This window comes from Cebus imitator, unplaced genomic scaffold, assembly GCF_001604975.1.
Source record: "Cebus imitator isolate Cc_AM_T3 unplaced genomic scaffold, Cebus_imitator-1.0 Scaffold40, whole genome shotgun sequence".
Classification (NCBI taxonomy): domain Eukaryota; kingdom Metazoa; phylum Chordata; class Mammalia; order Primates; family Cebidae; genus Cebus; species Cebus imitator.
The window spans coordinates 150,194-168,064 of record NW_016107355.1 but is presented as its reverse complement, the minus strand read 5'-3'; the positions used below and the strand labels follow the sequence as shown (position 1 = coordinate 168,064).

The following is a 17,871-nucleotide window of genomic DNA, read 5'->3' as shown; positions in this document are numbered from 1 at the left end:
GAAGTTCTCTGCCTTATTTCTTCTTTTCCTTATTTTTTTTCAACTAAGAATTTTTCAATGAATAGTTATTGTCATCAGTGACATTTATTTATTTTGCAAGATGATTAATATTAGCAAAATGTGAGATCATTTTATGACAGAGATTGATTTCATTCTTTGTGAGATATTCATTCATATGTTTATTACCCCAGTCTATTATGTAACCTTATATAGTTAAACATATTCTATTTATATGGCTTCTCTTCTTTTATTAGATATTTTTGTTGGACCAATCTTACTTTAAAAAAAAATCTACTTAGCTTTCATGATTGCCAAAAAATAAACAAAAAAATTACAGTTAACCGTTTAATCTTTAAATTTTATGTTTAAGTGGTATTTAACTTTGTTCTATTTGGTTATTCAGGTTATAAAAGTAGACACTTTCTCATCCTATACTTGTTGAATTCTCCTTTAGTCCTACTTACATACTAACTTTTGGGAATATAAAGTTGAACAAAGATGTTTTCTCTCCTCAAGGAGGTTATGTATTTAGGCAGAGAAGGTATGCTAGCCAGGATTCTTCTTTGCAAACAACAGAGACTGGCTAGCTTAAGCAGAAAAAAATAATTTATTAGAAGGTCTTTGTCTAGGAAGTTCTAGGAAGTTCCAAACTTTCCCACATCTTTCTGTCTTCTTCTGACCCCTCCAACTGTACCAAGCATTGCCCATTACCCAGTTCCAAAGTCGCTTCCACATTTTCCAGTATTTTTATAGTGGTGCTCTACCCGTTACCAATTTTCTGTATTAGTCTGCTTTCACACTGCTACAAAGAACTACCTGAGACTGGGTAATTAATAAAGAAAGAGGTTTAATTGACTCACAGTTCTGCATGGCTGAGGAGGCCTCAGGAAACTTACAATCATGGAAGAAGGCAAAGCAGGAAGAAAATAACCTCTTTACAAGGCAGCAGGAGAGAGAGTGCAGGGGAAACTGTCACTTTTAGACTATCAGATTTCTTGAGAACTCCCTCATTATCCTGAGAACAGCATAAGGGAAACCACCCCCATGATCCCCTTCCTCGACATGTGGGGATTACAATTTAAGAAGAGATTTGTGTTGGGACACAGAGTTACATCATATCAGTTACAAAGTTCAGCTAACTTTTAAATTTTTTTTTTTTTTGAGATAGAGTTTCGCTCTTGTTACCCAGGCTGGAGTGCAATGGCGCGATCTCGGCTCACCGCAACCTCCGCCTCCTGGGTTCAGGCAATTCTCCTGCCTCAGCCTCCCCAGCAGCTGGGATTACAGGCACGCGCCACCATGCCCAGCTAATTTTTTGTAGTTTTAGTAGAGACGGGGTTTCACCATGTTGACCAGGATGGTCTCGATCTCTTGACCTCGTGATCCACCCGCCTCGGCCTCCCAAAGTGCTGGGATTACAGGCGTGAGCCACCGCGCCCGGCCTAAATTTTTTTTTTTTTTGAGTTGTTGCCCAGGGTGGCCTAAAACTCCTGGGCTCAAGCGATTCACCTGACTCAGCCTTCCAAAGTTCTGGTTTGACAGGCATGAGCCACCATGCTCAGCCCTGGAAAACCTATTAAATCAAAATAAAAAAGAAACCGAGTTGTTTTAATGAAAAGATATGTGGTGATTTGAAACTATTTCAAATATAGCACATGAAAAGGCAGAACCAGTTCTACCTTCATGGATGATCTAATGGATTAGCTTCCAAAGGGGTTTTATTCCAAAGGGGTTTTGGTCTACCAAATACTGTTCCAAAGGGGTTTTGGTCTACCAACCCAAGGCAAAAGTAGAAAGTAGAATATTTTGATTTACCTGATTACCATCTATGACTATGGAGAAGTTAGGCTTTTCTGTTGATGGGGAAAGGTTGTGTTAGGCTACACAGGTAGACCTTAAAATGTCCAGACTTTAAAAGTGGCACACAAATGAGAAACAAAAATCCAGCAGTCATATACAATAAAATGGCATCAAACCTGGATAACATTAGAAACTAAGATAATATTTAGACATTTTAAAATCACATTAAAAATTACACATTACCCTTTTCGTTCCATGACTAATATTTGTCTAAGCATATATGTAGTTATTTTCTTAATCTGAGAGTCTAGAATTGATCTTTCCCCAAGACCTTTAATTAGGGATCAAAACACCACATTTTTGTTTTATTCTCAGGACCATTGTAAAATAATACCTCTGAATAAGGCAGTGTGAAGTCTATTTTTTCTTTCCATTGTAAAACCCCATCTTATAGGAAATTGCTATGAGTGCAATTGTGCTAAAAAGGATGTTTTAGAGGAAATAAATTGACCACACTGATTTACTGTCTACCACATTTTGACTTGCAAAAAACTTTATTCTCTGAATAAAACCAGCAAGAATGACTCAATATGGGTAATTTTTCATTACTATTGATTTAAGGTAGCAACTATTTTAGTTTAAATCTCTCCAAAATTTGAAAATTTTGTGTTTTTCTGGATCTAATACATTTTTGGGCATGTAATAAATATTTGAATATTTAATAAGTACCTATATATGAATTAAAGCATATTATTAAAAAAAAAACCGACCTGGGGTAAAAACAAACTTTACTGATTCCTCTTTCACCCACGAATTACCTCTTTATTCTTTGTATAACTGATTTATTAAACTCAGTTAACTGCTATAATAAATTTATTAATAATGAATACAAATTTGTTCATCTAACTGGTATAGTATGGATGAAAATACTTAGTTGTTTACAGCCTACAGAAACAATTAGAAAATTAAAAAATGGGTAGGGTGAGAGGGGGATAAGGATTTACATTTGTAGAAAATCAAAAGGGCTGTCAAATGTGCTTACCCCAGGAACTGAAGTAGTGAAATTCCTGTTAATCATTCGGTCAATCAGTTTTCGACAATTTGCTCTTTCAATTTAATAAATCAGAAAAGGTGTTTGGCAATGCCTGATGCATCATTATCCCAACTATTCAAAGCCACCTATTTAGTGCCCTCTACTGCTGTGCTATTGATGTCATTTTAATTCGCTACTATAATATTATGCCATTTAAAAATTATTTTAAAGTGAGCATTTTGTGTGCTCAGTCTCTCACCCTGTGTCCCTAGAATATTTGGGACTGTCACACACTGACACATGTACACGTGCATACACACACAGTGACTAAATGGAACTTCTAAATTTTGGATAGAAAAACATCATTGAGACCGAGCACAGTGGCTCATGCCTGTAATCCCTAGCACTTTGGGAGGCCGAGGCAGGTTGATCACCTGAGGTCAGGAGTTTATGACCGCAGTGAAACTCTGTCTCTACTAAAAATACAAAAATTAGCCAGGTGTGGTGGCAGGCATCTGTAATTCCAGCTACTCAGGAGGCTGAGGCAGGAGAATTGCTTGAACCTGAGAGGTGAAGGTTGCAGTGAGCCGAGATCGTGACTCTGCACTCCAGCCTTGGTGACAGAGCAAAAGAAGGAAGGGAAGGGGAGGGGGGAAAGGAGAAGGAGAAAGGGGAAAGGAAGGAAAAAAACATTGTTGATTATGTATAAATATCAATCAATTGATGAAAATTTCCAGAAAGACATTCCTGGATGTTCCACATTCTGTTAGACAGTCCAGGAGATTCTTTCAGATGATGAAATAAAAAATCAATCTAAATTATTAGATTGCTCATTTGACACAAATCACATAAATATCATTCATTTAACTACTACTAGTTGTTGATTTTTCGTCACTACTTGTCTCAGTCTGATCAGGCTGTTAGAATGTCATAGACTGGGTGGGTCTTAAACAACAGACATTCATTTCTCAGTTCTGGAGGCTGAGCACTGCAGAATTGGTGTCTGGTAAGGGCCTGCTCTGGTGCACAGATGGATGTGAGATGTGTTTTTGCTGTGCTCTCACATGGTACATGGAGTCAGGGGGGCTCTCTGGGACCTCTTTTATAAAGGCACTGATCTCTTTATAAAGGCAGAGCCCTCATGATCCCCTCATCACCTTCCAAGGGCTCTGCCTTCAAATACTATCACCATGAAGATCAGGTTTCAACATATGAATTTTGGGGGGACATAAGTATCCAGTTCCTAACACTGGTTAACCATTAACTTAAGGTAATTCATCTTTTGAAAATAATTTTCTTTTCTCTTTCTCTCTCTTTCTTTCTTTATCTTTCTTTTCTTTCCTTCTTTCTTTCCTTCTTTCTTTCTTTCTTTCCTTTCTTTCTTTCTTTCTTTCTTTCTTTCTCTTTCTTTCTTTCTTTCTTTCTTTTCTTTTTTCTTTCTTTCTTCTTTCTTTCTTCTTTTTTTCTTTCTTTCTTTCTCTCTCCTGCCTGCCTTCCTTCCTTCCTCCCTCCCCTCCCCTCCCCTCCCCTCTCCTCCCCTTCCCTTCCCTTCCCTCTTTTCTTTCTTTCACAGGATCTTGCTCTCTTGTCCAGGCTGGAGTGCTGTAGTATGATTCTAGCTCACAACAGACTCAGACTCCTGGGAGCTCAAGTCATCCCTCCACCTCAGCCTCTCAAGTAGCTAGGACTACAGGCTTGCGCTACCATGCCCAGCTAGTTTCTGATTCTTTTGTAGAGATGGGGTCTTACTATGTTTCTTAAGCTGGTCTCAAACTCCTGACCTCAAGCAGTCCTCCCAGGTTGGCCTTCCAAAGTGCTAGGATTACAGGCATGAGCAACTGCAACCAGCCAAAAATAATTTTCTTCAGTTAACTTCTTTGAAACTTTTCTTTTACAGAAAATATTCTTCCATGAGTAGAAAAAGTAATTTCTTTTTTTGATTAACCAACACCTTTCATAAATAAGCTTAATTCTGTTTTTCTCAGAGGAAAAATAAACTTTCTTTAATTTTATATTTAATACTGAAATGATGCTGAATTATTGTCAGATAGCCACACCGACAAAGTAATAACCTGGTAATTAATACGAATTCTGAGGATAAAATTATATTGGAAATAAATATGTAAGTATGTCTTCAGCTTAATTATATGTCTTCAGCAATACATCATCATCATGATATAATTGTCATCATAATTATTTTCTTTTCTGACATATTTCTGAATGCTTCTAAAATGTTGTAAGCATATTTCTAATATATAGATAATTACAAAAACACTTGAACTGATTATAAGGAAACTTTTGTTATACTTAAATTTGAAAGGTTGCCAGAAACTAGACATATGTAGTAATAAGGTTGTTGTGCCTCTGAATGTATTGGACTTTATTCTATTCTTTACAAAAAATTTACCATATTGTTAAGTTGTCTGGCACAACCTTTCCACCACCATCTCCACTTTCTCTTTTATTCCAGATGCTGCTCTTATGTAGGTCGGCGGGGAAATGGACCTCAGGCAATCTCTATCGGCAAGAACTGTGATAAATTTGGGATTGTTGTTCATGAATTGGGCCATGTCATAGGCTTTTGGCATGAACACACACGACCAGATCGAGATAACCATGTAACTATCATAAGAGAAAACATCCAACCAGGTGAGAGGCATAGGATGTGTTGGGTTTAAGGCTGACTGGGTATCTTTGAATCATAGTTATGCAGTTAATTGTTTCACTTTCCCAAAAACGTAAACTTATATTTTTGATATAACAGAGTAACATTTTCTTTGATTAAAAATTACCTGTGATGATTTTATATTTTAATTTTTTTCCTGGAGACTGTGTGAGTTCATGCATTTACTGGACTTGCTTTCCTTTATAAGGTTTAGCTGTTCTATTTCTAAACTTCTGTGCTTTCCAAGTATGGGTCTGAGCTATTGAACCATAAATTAAAATTATTAAATGTTTCTTTTTTACATAAGCATTTTTTGTGCTTAGTTCTATAATTTATGTTATAGGGATTTTAAAAGAACCCAGAGTTTGCCATAAAACGTGCTGCTACCATAGGAATCTACCAGGTACCATTTCTGGAGAAAATTTCAGTGAAATGAGTTATTTCTAAGCTAGTATAGTTTTTTTTTTTCCTGAGATTTTCCACTTAAAGTTGACTACCCTAAAGACAAATTTTTAGGAAAGTTTTCAGTAATTGAAATATAATTTCTAATTAAAATCTATATTTCTCCCGATACTTGATATTTGATAGCAGCCTCATAGTAAGACTTTCTATTTAACTTTTATGTGCATAAAGATCAGTTTATTTCAGTCGCCAAAAATATTCTGTTGTTTGGAATTTTCTTGTAAGGTATAAGCATGTATTTTAAGCATATCCAAAGTAAAAATGTGTTTTGATTTTTATTCATGACCAGTTTTGTTACAAAGAGTGAATTCCTTCTGTAAGTAACAGTACTGATCTCTTTATTTGCTCATTATATATTTGGTGCCAATTATTTTTGAGGTCAGTATTAGGTGTTGAAGATACTGTCATGAAAAATACAAAGCTTAGGGTGGGATATATGCGCATATATATATATATATATACATGTATATATATATATATATATATATATGATTGCAAGTGAGTGAGAAAGTGACAGTAGTTAGTAATATATGTTGAGAATAGTGTAGAGTCCAAGCAAAGCATGACAAATAGTGCCTTAGTGAGTCAAGGGAATTGTAAAGGATGGAAATTTAAAACTTAAGTAGAAATATTTCAGGTGGACAGAAGAGTGATTAAATTTCAAGCTAAAAAAACTTCATGAGCAAATCTATAATTACAGGAAACTGAATTATTTTTATCTTACCATTATGGTTGATGGTAAATTAGAAGTGTGGGATTAGTTCGTATCTTATCATTTTCTTAGAGAAGATTCTCTATGATGTAAACCTTGGGAGAAAATTCGGGTTTTATTCTGTAGTTACTGGGGAATACTTGAAGGATTATAAGCAGGAAAAGTTCAGATTAAAATAAAGAGAACTCATTTTCACAGTCAGTCTTAGAGCAATCATTAACTGGGTATGGGGGGCAGGATGTGCCTGAAGTCCAGGAAACCTAATAGAAGCCTACATGAGTAGGCATGAGAGGTGACTAGGTTCTTAGTAAGGGTAGCACATGTCAAGAGGAAGAAGAGGAAATAGCCTTTCAAAAAGATTTTAAGAGGAATATCATCATGTAAGGGGAAATCTTCAAAAGTTTTCTTTTTAGGCAACAAGATGACTGTTAGTACCATCACATGAAACATTTGAGATATTGAAATATTGATAAAGCAGCATGTTTTTGAGAAAAAGAAAGGCAATTAATGATTCCATTTAGCATATCCTCATATTTTAAAAGGCTTTGTATGATCCTTATTTTGAAGAGAAAGGAAAGGTGAGTCTCGACTTCAGGATGTATCTAGAGATAAAATATCTAAAGACAAAAATTTGGCATATATTTGACTAACTAGGGAAAAACTGGAGGGAGAAGAAAAAAAAAGGTCTAGGGTAAAAAATGGGTAAAAACAGTATTTAAGGAATATTTAGTAGAGTATGTCCTAAAAGACTAAGAAAGTATTGCCTAAAAGGTAAGAGAAAAATCAGTGGAATGTGGTGTCCTGGAAGCCAAGGAAATAAGTAATTTTGAGAAGGATGAAGTAATCTGTAGAGTTAGATATCAAAAATAAGTACAAAAAATGTATACTCCCCTATATAGAACACTCTAATGTATAAGTCGACTATCCAGATTCATCCTATGTATCACTTGGTGGGAAATAAAGAGAAAATAAATCTGAAAATTATTTCAACTACCACATAAATGGTAAGTTGGCTGTTAACTAGAGTTATTAGTGCCCTCTATTTGCCAAACATTGTATTATCTGAAAAAAATTTATAAAAGATGTAATTTTCAAAAATGTTTCTTCCTCTTAAAAATAGGACCTTGTTTCAATATAAATGTGTATCGAAAACAAGGAAAAAGTGTATATAATATGTAGCAAAAATAAACATATAATCCTAAAACAGTGCTAAGCAAATTATGGCTTTTAATATTTTATTTTGACTAAACATTATGGCCAATAGAAAAAAGAAATGATTGAGTGAGATTTCTTGCATAATGTGATCCACTGTAACAGAGCAATTCCAGTATGAAAGTGTTCATGTTGGAGAGTAATCTTCAATAGATTTATGATTTGCTGTCACTCAGGCACTTAACATCAAGTCTTAGTCAAGGATGATGTCTAATAAGCACAAACTTTGGCTTTTTATTTATATGCAAAATTAATGATCATGATAGGAACCAAATTGATACAAGGATTAGGTTACTCTAATCCATGTTAGAATATGCTTTTAAGAAGGATGCCTGCCATTTTAAAAATTGTCAAATGTGATTTCTGTTAGTGCTATGTATTTTGTTTCTTTTTCCCTCTTTCATGAAATATGTCTAATTTTCTGTTATTTGGACTATGTACAGCTATGTTGTTTTTAACTAACAAAAAATATTGTGTCATATAGATGTTAAGTCCTCAAGTTAGATGCATTAAAATGTATCGCTAAAGTTGCTTAATGTTCTACTTTCAGAAATTTTTATGGAACATTTTGTTTTAGTTAGAGAATCTGGACCCATATTATGCTCTGAATTGAAATCTTACAGGTTAATAAGTATAAAATACATAGCTTTTAGAAAATCTGATCATAGATTTGTTATACTAGACTTCAGATTCCTTATGAGACAAGAGTTTTAAGAGTTGCCTTTATCATGGGTTGAAGAGAATGTTGAATATTTCCCAAGAATGGTCATAACATAAATAGACTTATCAGAGATTTGTGGAGCACATATTTCATTATAAGGTTTGGTTAGTTAATTTTAAATTAAGTTGTGTAAATTTATTAAAAGAAGGACTAAAACACTTTGGTCTGGGACTTGGGTTCTTTAACTCCTGGTTGATTCTTCATTCTTAATTTTCAGGTGAATACCCCAGATTTCCTTTAACACATGAGACATCACTCAAGGAAAACTCTTATTAATGTGATCTTTTATATTTAATTGAAATATGGCAATTGGAATAAAAACCTAGGTGGATGAATGGCATAATAGTTCCATTTTTAGGTCCAGAATTGGATTTGGAATTCCAATAGCTTATCTTTCTTTATATTTTGATGTTTCAAAGCTTTTTGTTACATAAGGGATATGATTTGCACAACCTTTAGTTACTTCAATTGTGAAAACTGAGTCACCAAAACTTAAACTTTCTTTGAAGGAATGCTCCTTTCTGGAACCATTGAATTTAAGTTTGTGTTCTTTTCAAATTTTGAGAAATAATACTACAATACAGATACAAACAGGCAGTTGAAAAATCTATTAAAAGTGAAGATATCCAGAAGTTAAACTAAAGGTGTGGAAATTTTAAAAAATTTAAGTTCTCAAGCATGTTCTTAAATTCAAAGTAGAACTGCCTTTTCATCATGAATAAACTTGTTTAATTTTTAAATGAAAGTAGAGAATTTGCTGCTATTTTTATATCTTGAGTGATGAAGTCATGGAGCTAAAGCCTGCAGAGCTCTGTTTATACTAATATTGTTTTTGTATCTTTTTACATTGTTTCATAGAAAGGAATTAAACCAAATAGGAAGATGTGGGAACTGACAAATCTAATCATAAAAATGGGAAACTCGTTAGATGAAAATGTAACGTTTTATAATTATTTCTATATTACCAAAAATGCAGTAAGATTTTAGAGGAATAAATATTATGAGGTGTTAAAAGAGCATATATATCAAACAAAGTCAATATATGCTTTTTGGTAGTTCACCTTTGTGCAGAAGTTAACACTTTGTTCCAATTCAATATTGCTTTTCAACATGATGCTAGAGTGAAGACAGATGCTTTTTGTATGTGCCTGTGTGTTTGTATGTAAATTCAGTCAGCAAGATCATTTCACAAAAAGCAGATGCAGGTGTAGGAAAGGCCTTCTGGTCTCTTTTCTGTCAGTTAAAAGGCTTCTGAGATTTTGTTTATGCCTGGTTCTTAGGTCAAGAGTACAATTTTCTGAAGATGGAGCCGGGAGAAGTAAACTCACTTGGAGAAAGATACGATTTTGACAGTATCATGCACTATGCCAGGAACACCTTCTCAAGGTTGGAGTCTCAGGTTATACCTTTTGACTTTTAATTCCCTTCCTCCATTTGGCTACTCACAAAGCAATGCCTGACATTAGAACTACAATTACTTTCAAATATTGCTGCCTCACCACAGAAATAAAGTAGAAAAGTAATTGATGAACATTTATAGACAAGAGCAAGTATTGAAAATGTATTTTTACATTCTCTAATAGATACATGAATTTAAAGTGATAATTAAGATGGTATAAATTATGTAAACAATTTTATATTTCTAAATCATTAAAAATTTGAATTAAAAGCATTACCAAACTAATGAGCACATTAAATTGGCAAAGCCTTGTTAAATGAAAATTGGATATTCATAAGTTAAATAGGTTCTCTAGCAGTTCAGTTGGAATGTCACAATCTTTGTGACTTGTGCTTTATACTGTGTATTTTCTAGTGCTCAAGTACAACTTAAGTTCAAAAATTGATATTACTAAATGAATTGTTAAATAACATATTAGAAAGATATTTTATCTCACATAATTTAGAATTATAGTTCATTACTCATTAACATTACAATTATTTCATTAATGACTTAAAGCTACTTTTAAAGAATGCAATAAATTTGGGTTTTGATATGCTTCATTCTAAAGATGACGTCATCAGGCAAATAGTTCCCAGGTAAGGAATTTGGAACTGTTAAACCATTGAATTCACCCTTTTTTCCATTTATGCCCATTTTACACTCATATGTCATTTAAACTCATTTTTTTGCCCACTTATGTCCATTTCACAGTTCATTAACATCTATTTCTGAAGACAAGTTGAGGAAAAGGGAAAAATATTCAAATTTATTTACCTGTTTTTGTAAAACTTTCTTGGTAAAAAGTAGAGAATGATGTGTTAAAGAAAGCTTAATACTTGATACATTTATTAATTATCTATTTTTGCCAAACCAAAGTTTATTATTTAGAAAATTCATGTTAACTGTATTTTTAAAATTACTCTTTTCTAAAGTACATGATTTATAGACATACATAGTTATTTGTTAAAATATAAGTAACTGTCCAAATGACTATTTTTTCTAGAACTTGAATTTAAGCTTTTAATATACACATATATTTATTTTATTGTACTTTAGATTCTGGAGTACATGTGCAGATCATGCAGAATTGTTGCATAGGTACATACATGACAATGTGGTTTGCTGCCTCCATCCATCTGTCACCTATATCTGACATTTCTCCCCATGTTATCTCTCCTCAACCTCCCTACCCCCCACTGTCCCTCCCATAGTCCCCCCCAACAGACACCAGTGTGTGACACTCCCTTCCCTGTGTCCATGTGTTCTCATTGTTCAACACCCACCTATGAGTGAGAACATGCAGTGTTTGATTTTCTGTTCTTGTGTCAGTTTGCTGAGAATGATGGTTTCCAGATTCATCCATGTCCCTGCAAAGTACGTGAACTTACTGTTTTTTATGGCTGCATAGTATTCCATGGTGTATATGTGACACATTTTCCTTGTCCAGTCTGTCATCAGTGGGCATTTGGGTTGCTTCCAGGTCCTTGCTATTGTAAACAGTGCATGTGTCTTTATAATAGAATGATTTATAATCCTTTGGATATATACCCAGTAATTGGATTGCTGGGTCAAATGGAATTTCTATTTCTAGGTCCTTGAGGAATCACCACACAGTCTTCCACAATGGTTGAACTAACTTACATTCCCACCAACAGTGTAAAAGTCTTTCTGCTTCTCCATATCCTCTCCAGCATCTGTTGTCTCTAGATTTTTTAATGATTGCCATTCTAACTGGCTTGAGATGGTATCTCAATGTGGTTTTGATTTGTATTTCTCTAATGACCAGTGATGATGAGCATTTTTTCATATGTTTATTGGCCACATAAATGTCTTCTTTTGAAAAGTGTCTGTTCATGTCCTTCACCCACTTTTGAATGGGTTGTTTTATTCTTGTAAATCTGTTTTAGTTCTTCGTTGATTCTGGATATTCGCCGTTTGTCCAAAGGGTAGATTGTAAAAAATGTTTTCCATTCTGTTGATGCTGATTCAGTCTAATGGCTGTTTCTTTTGCTGTGCAGAAGCTCTGGAGTTTAAATTAGATCCCATTTGTCTATTTTGGCTTTTGTTGCCACTGCTTTTGGTGTTTTACTCATGAAGTCCTTGCCTATGCCTATGTCCTGAATGGTTTTGCCTAGGTTTTCTTCTAGGGTTTTTATGGTGGTATGTCTTATGTTTAAGTCTTTAATCCACCTGGAGTTAATTTTAGTGTAAGGTGTCAGGAAGGGGTACAGTTTCTGCTTTTTGCACATAGCTAGCCAAATACACACCCAGTAACTTGACTTGAAATTAATTGTAAAGAGTTACAGAATTTTATTTTCTGGTAAATGCTTGAAATGGATTTTTCCATAAAACATGTAACAGATTGGGATTTGGGTTCCAGTTCAGTCAAAATGCCTTTATTCTGCTACTGAATTATATTATTTAGAACTAACATGAGTTTAGGTTCCTTGGAACAGAGGAGGTACTGGAGAGTAGAGAAAACAGTTTATTCTTTCTGGCCTTCATAGATGATAAATGTTTAGCAAAGTTCAAAATGTATGTTTCCCCTTATTCTATACACTTTTTCCCTGTTACATTGCATATTTTCCCATAAATTAATCTGCTCTTGTTGCCCATAGTCCACCTCCTTCACACCTGCTTTTGCGTTGAATGCCAATCCACTGTTACTTATTACTTATCCTATTGTTTCAAAGCCATCCTATGCATTTGTCATAAATAAACTCAACATTTCTACTGTACAGAAAAACACAAAACATAAAATTTACTATCTTAACCATTCTAGGCATACAAGTCAGTAGTGTTATTAAAGGATATTGATATTATTGTGAAACAGATGTCCAGAGCTTTTTCACCTTGCAAACTGAAACTCTATACCTATTAAAGAACTTGTCTTTTCCACCTCTCCTCAGACCCTTGCAGTCACCATTCTATTTTCTGTTTATAAATTTGACTACTTTTGATATTGTATATAACTAGAGGCATACAGTATTTGTCCTTTTGTGATTGGCTTATTTCAGTCAGCATTATTTCCTCAAAGTTGGCCTATGTTGTAGTGTGTGAAAGTGTTTCCTCACTTTTAAGGTCAAATAATATTTCATTGTAAGTATATGCCACATTTTGTTTATCTTGTCATCTATCAGTGGGCTTTTGTGCAGCTTTTGGCTCTTGTGAATAATGCTGATATGAACATGAGTGTGCAAATATCTCTCAGAGACACTGCTATTAATTCTTTCGGTTAGCTACCCCGAAGTAGGATTGCTGGGTTATATAGTAGTTTTATTTTTAACTATTTAAGGAACATCTATACTCTTTTCCATAGTGTTTGCAACATTTTAGAATTTCATCAAAAGTACACATGGGCTTCAATTTCTCTTCAACCTAATCAATATATTACTTTTTGTTATTTGAATGTCAGCCATTCTGGGTGTGATGTCATATCTCATTGTGGTTTTGATTTACATTTCTCTGGTGATTAGTGAACATCTTTTTATACGCTTGGTGGCATTTGTATATCATCTTTGGAGAAATCTTTATTTAAGTTCTTTGCCCATCTTTAAATCAGAATAATATTTGATTATTTTGTTGTTAAGTAGTAGAAGTTCTTTATATATTCTGATTATTAACCACTTATTTTATATTATTTTGTTGTTAAGTAGTAGTTCTTTATATATTCTGGTTATTAACCACTTACTTTATAAGATTTGGAAATATTTTTTCCCATTTTGTAGGTTGTCTTTTCATTGGGTTGACTGCATCCCTTTATGTACACAGTATTGCATATCTGATGTCATCCTATTTGTCTATTTTGGTTTTATTGACTGTGCTTTTTGTTTCATATCCAAGAAATCATGGTCACATCCAATGCCATGAAGCTTTCCCCTTGTATGTTATTCTAGGAGTTGTATAGTTTTGGGTCTTATGTTTAGTTATTTAATGCATTTTGAGTTAATTTTTTTTAAAAAGAAGCTTGATTTTATTCTTCTAAATGTGGATATCCAGTTTTCTCAGTATCATTTGTTGAAAAAAACTGTCATTTCCTAATTGAGGGATCTTGGCACACTTGTTAAAGATAATATGATCATGTGCATGGTGGTTTATTTCTGTACTCTCTATTTTATTTTGCTGGTCTATAGGTCTGCTTTTATACCAGTACTGCACTGTTTTTACTACTGCAGCTTTGTGATATGTTTTGAAATCAGTTCTGCAAAGTTGGAGTTTGAATTTTTCTAAATTTTCTTCTTTTTCAAAACTGTTTTGGCTATTTGGTATACTTTGATATCATATCTGATTTTTAGGATAAAATTTTCTATTTCAGCAAAACATATAGTTGAGATTCTGATTGAAATTGCATTGAATATGAGATCACTTTGGATGTATTAACATCTTAACCGTGTTAAGTGTTCCAATTCAGGAACAAGGGATCATCATCTCTTCTTTAACTTCTTTCAGCAGTGTCTTTAGCTTTCAGTATAAAAGTCTTTCACTTCTTTGGTTAAGTTGATTTCTAAGCGGGTTTTTTGATGCTATTATAAATGGAATCAATTACTTTTTTTGATTGTTTGTTGTAAATGCATAGAAATGCAAGCTATTTTTGTGTGTTGATTTTATATTCTATGGCTTTGCTTAATTCATTGACTAGTTCTAACAGGGTATTTTTTTGTGTGAAATAATTAGGATTGTTTATGTATAAGATCAAGTCATTTGCAAACAGTGAGAATTTTACTTCTTTCTGTCCAATTTGGATGGCTTTTATTTTATTGTATTTTGTCCCGTTGCACTGGCTAAGGCTAAGAATGGGAATCCTTGCCTTGTTCCTTATCTTAGAAGAAAATATTTTCATTTTTCACTATGGATTATGACATTATGTGTGGGATTTTCAAACATAGTTTTTATTATGTTGAGGTAGCTTCCTCTGGTTCCTAGATTTTTGAGTGTTTATTATGAAAGGGTGTTGAAGCTCTCAAATGCTTCTTCTATATCAACTAACATGATCATTTGGTTTTTGTTCTTTATTCTGTTTATGTAGGTATTTGAAGTTTCTTAGTTTTAAAAATACTGAACCCACAGAGTGTATAAGTTACAATTGTTTTTATGAATGTTGCCCATCCATATATTTAGGAAATCACTTATGGGTAGACTAGAAATGGATCTATAGGATCTTTATATATGTGAATATATTACAATGTACATGCTTCTGAACTGTGGACTGCCCATTTTTCATTTAAAAAAGTTGTAAAATTTTACAAATTTTTGTTAAAAGTGTAGCTAATTTGTTCTTTTAATGTAGTTAGACTAAATCAAGAATAGTAAGTGAACCATGATATGATCTGCCTCTGCATATTGATAGTGGCTCACTGAGAAGGTTTGGTAACATCCTGCATTGCTTACTTGTCAGGATTTGGAGAAGAAAAATTGATAACTTCCTGACCACAAAGAAAGAACAAAAGAATGAGTGACTAACTCCCTTGGAATGGAAGGGAGATTACCTTAGAAGACACAATAAAACGAAATTCATAATCTGTTTTCGGAAATTGAATTTATTCTCTCCAAGATATCATTGAACTTTTTAAATAGAATCTTTTTTTTGAAAGTTAGGAAAAAATCAAAGCCCAGAGACAACAATTTTGATTTTAGAAATAAATAAAGAAAATAGTAAATAATTTGTAGTACTGAAGTACTACAGAAATTTAATACTCCATTAATTTGAGTTTATGTAATTAATGTATCTGTTGGCTCATGCATAAAGTTAAAAGGATTTTCTCAATGCTACCTTGTAACTCATTTGTTTTCAACTACAGTGGCTTACCCAGAGTTGTGTCTTTGTTTTCAACTACAGTGGCTTACCCGGAGTTGTGTCTTATTAAATATGCACAAACTCTCACTTTTGATGGTCAATTTTCATAAATCACTAGCTATACTTCTCTGCTTTCTTTTCAGATAGTGTACATGGTTAGATTGTATAGTAAAGAGTTCCAGTCTCCCCATTTGAATTAGTTGTATCTAAAGATCAGTGTCCTTTCCCTTACCTAGGAGCTACGGTAGTTAGTAATAAAATTACTCATAGATCATATTACTCCTCTGCTTACCATTTTCCTGTAGATTAACAATTGTCTTCAGAGTAAAAGTTAAATTGTCTGGCTGGTGCTCAGATATTTTAGGGGTCCTCTCATTTCTGAGCTGTTGTGTTTCTCTGGAAACACTGTACTGCCAGTTACCCATATTTCTCTGATCTTCACTTTCTTCTGTGTGACTATGTCAACTTTCAAGTGAGTTTTTCTTTGATCACTCTATTTAAAAGCAGCCCATCACTGCACAATCAATATCCATCTTCTCACCTTTATTTTTCTCCATAGTACTTATTACTACCTGAATTATCAATCCTTTGTTTAATGTCTCTTTCCTCGCATTTGAATATTAGAATCATAGAGGAAGGAATTTCTGTTTGTTTTATTTACTGCTATAAATCCAGACCTAGAACAGTACTTAGTATTTCCTAATGGAAGCTAAGTAGAGCTAAAAATGCTGTTTTTTAAAATACAAATGTTAGTTTAAATGCATTTATGTTCACTTATTCATTTTGGAAAGGAATGTTCCATCATTATCTCAATTTAAAAGATATTATAACATTTTATTTTTTAATTTTAAATATTTTTATAGAAAGGTTTTTTTTTGTTGTTTGTTTTTGGTAAATCCACATACACACAACCCATACTTCTCAAACCCTTGGAATAGCCTCCCAGTTCATTTAACTTTTAAACTCCCACTTCTTTGGGGCCATAAATGTTTGACAAACATTAAAAAAAATAGAAAGTATTTTTAGGGCACTGTATTCAGAACTTTAGGTCATGCATATTAGGAAAAATTAGTGAATATTTTACCACAATCTTGAGTCTCAACAGCTATCTGTAGTTTAACATTATTAGGGCATTGATTGGGTTTTCTTATTTATTAATTTTACCATGAAAAATTGAAAAAAATTGCTTTAAATCGCCCTGTTTTGGCATTCTTTATTTTTTTTTCTTTTGACATTTGCTGTAATACTTAGACTTCTAAGAATACTTAGGTTAAATTAGTAGTTTAATTCAGAAAAATTCACCTATGTATATTTTGTTTGACTCTTACAATTTTGGTAACCTCAACATTATTTATTGTAGGTTGCTATTAGGGAAATAGACCTCTATGAGGAATAATTGTTTTGCAACTTGGTAATCTAAGGAATTCTTAGATCTGCTTGGGAAACCAAAAGAAATGCCATGCTGTACTTTGTGGGGGATTATAAGGTATTCCACATTTTTAAGAACATATATGTTTCTAGGAAAAAAATGAATGTCATCATTGACCTTATACTAGGCATACACATTTAACATGCATAATTTTTTTCTACTTTGATGAAAGTGTTTTGAAAGCCTGATACACTGCTTAAATCGCCCAAGGTGTATTTCTCCTTTGATTGACTTGAGTTTGAAATAAATAATTTTATAATTGTAAAGACTTGATGAGTTTTCATTTGGTGACTTAGGTGTGGTTTTCTTCTTTTTTTTTTTTTTTTCAGGGGGATGTTTCTGGATACCATTCTCCCCTCCCGTGATGATAATGGCATTCGACCTGCAATTGGTCAGCGAACTCGTCTAAGCAAAGGAGATATCGCACAGGCAAGAAAGCTGTATAGATGTCCAGGTATTGCACAACACAAACACAAGAGCATGGTTGTACTTGATTGTGCTCTTCCAGATGAACAACCCACAATTTGATCAACTGTTTTATTTGTCTCACTCCCTGTTGGCAAGTGACATGTACAGTTCAAAGTCAGTAATCATAAAACAAG

General features: G+C 33.4%; 1 protein-coding gene across 2 annotated transcripts in view; it reads left to right on the top strand.

Annotated features, from left to right (window-relative positions):
* TLL1 (tolloid like 1) overlaps positions 1-17,871 on the top strand; it is a 239,333-nt gene that overhangs the window by 122,833 nt on the left and 98,629 nt on the right. For both annotated transcript variants that reach the window (XM_017525955.2, XM_037737571.1), the window contains 3 exons: positions 5,304-5,482; positions 9,886-9,991; positions 17,599-17,723. In XM_017525955.2, the coding sequence (XP_017381444.1) occupies positions 5,304-5,482; positions 9,886-9,991; positions 17,599-17,723 (410 nt within the window). The remainder of the gene's footprint in view (positions 1-5,303; positions 5,483-9,885; positions 9,992-17,598; positions 17,724-17,871) is intronic.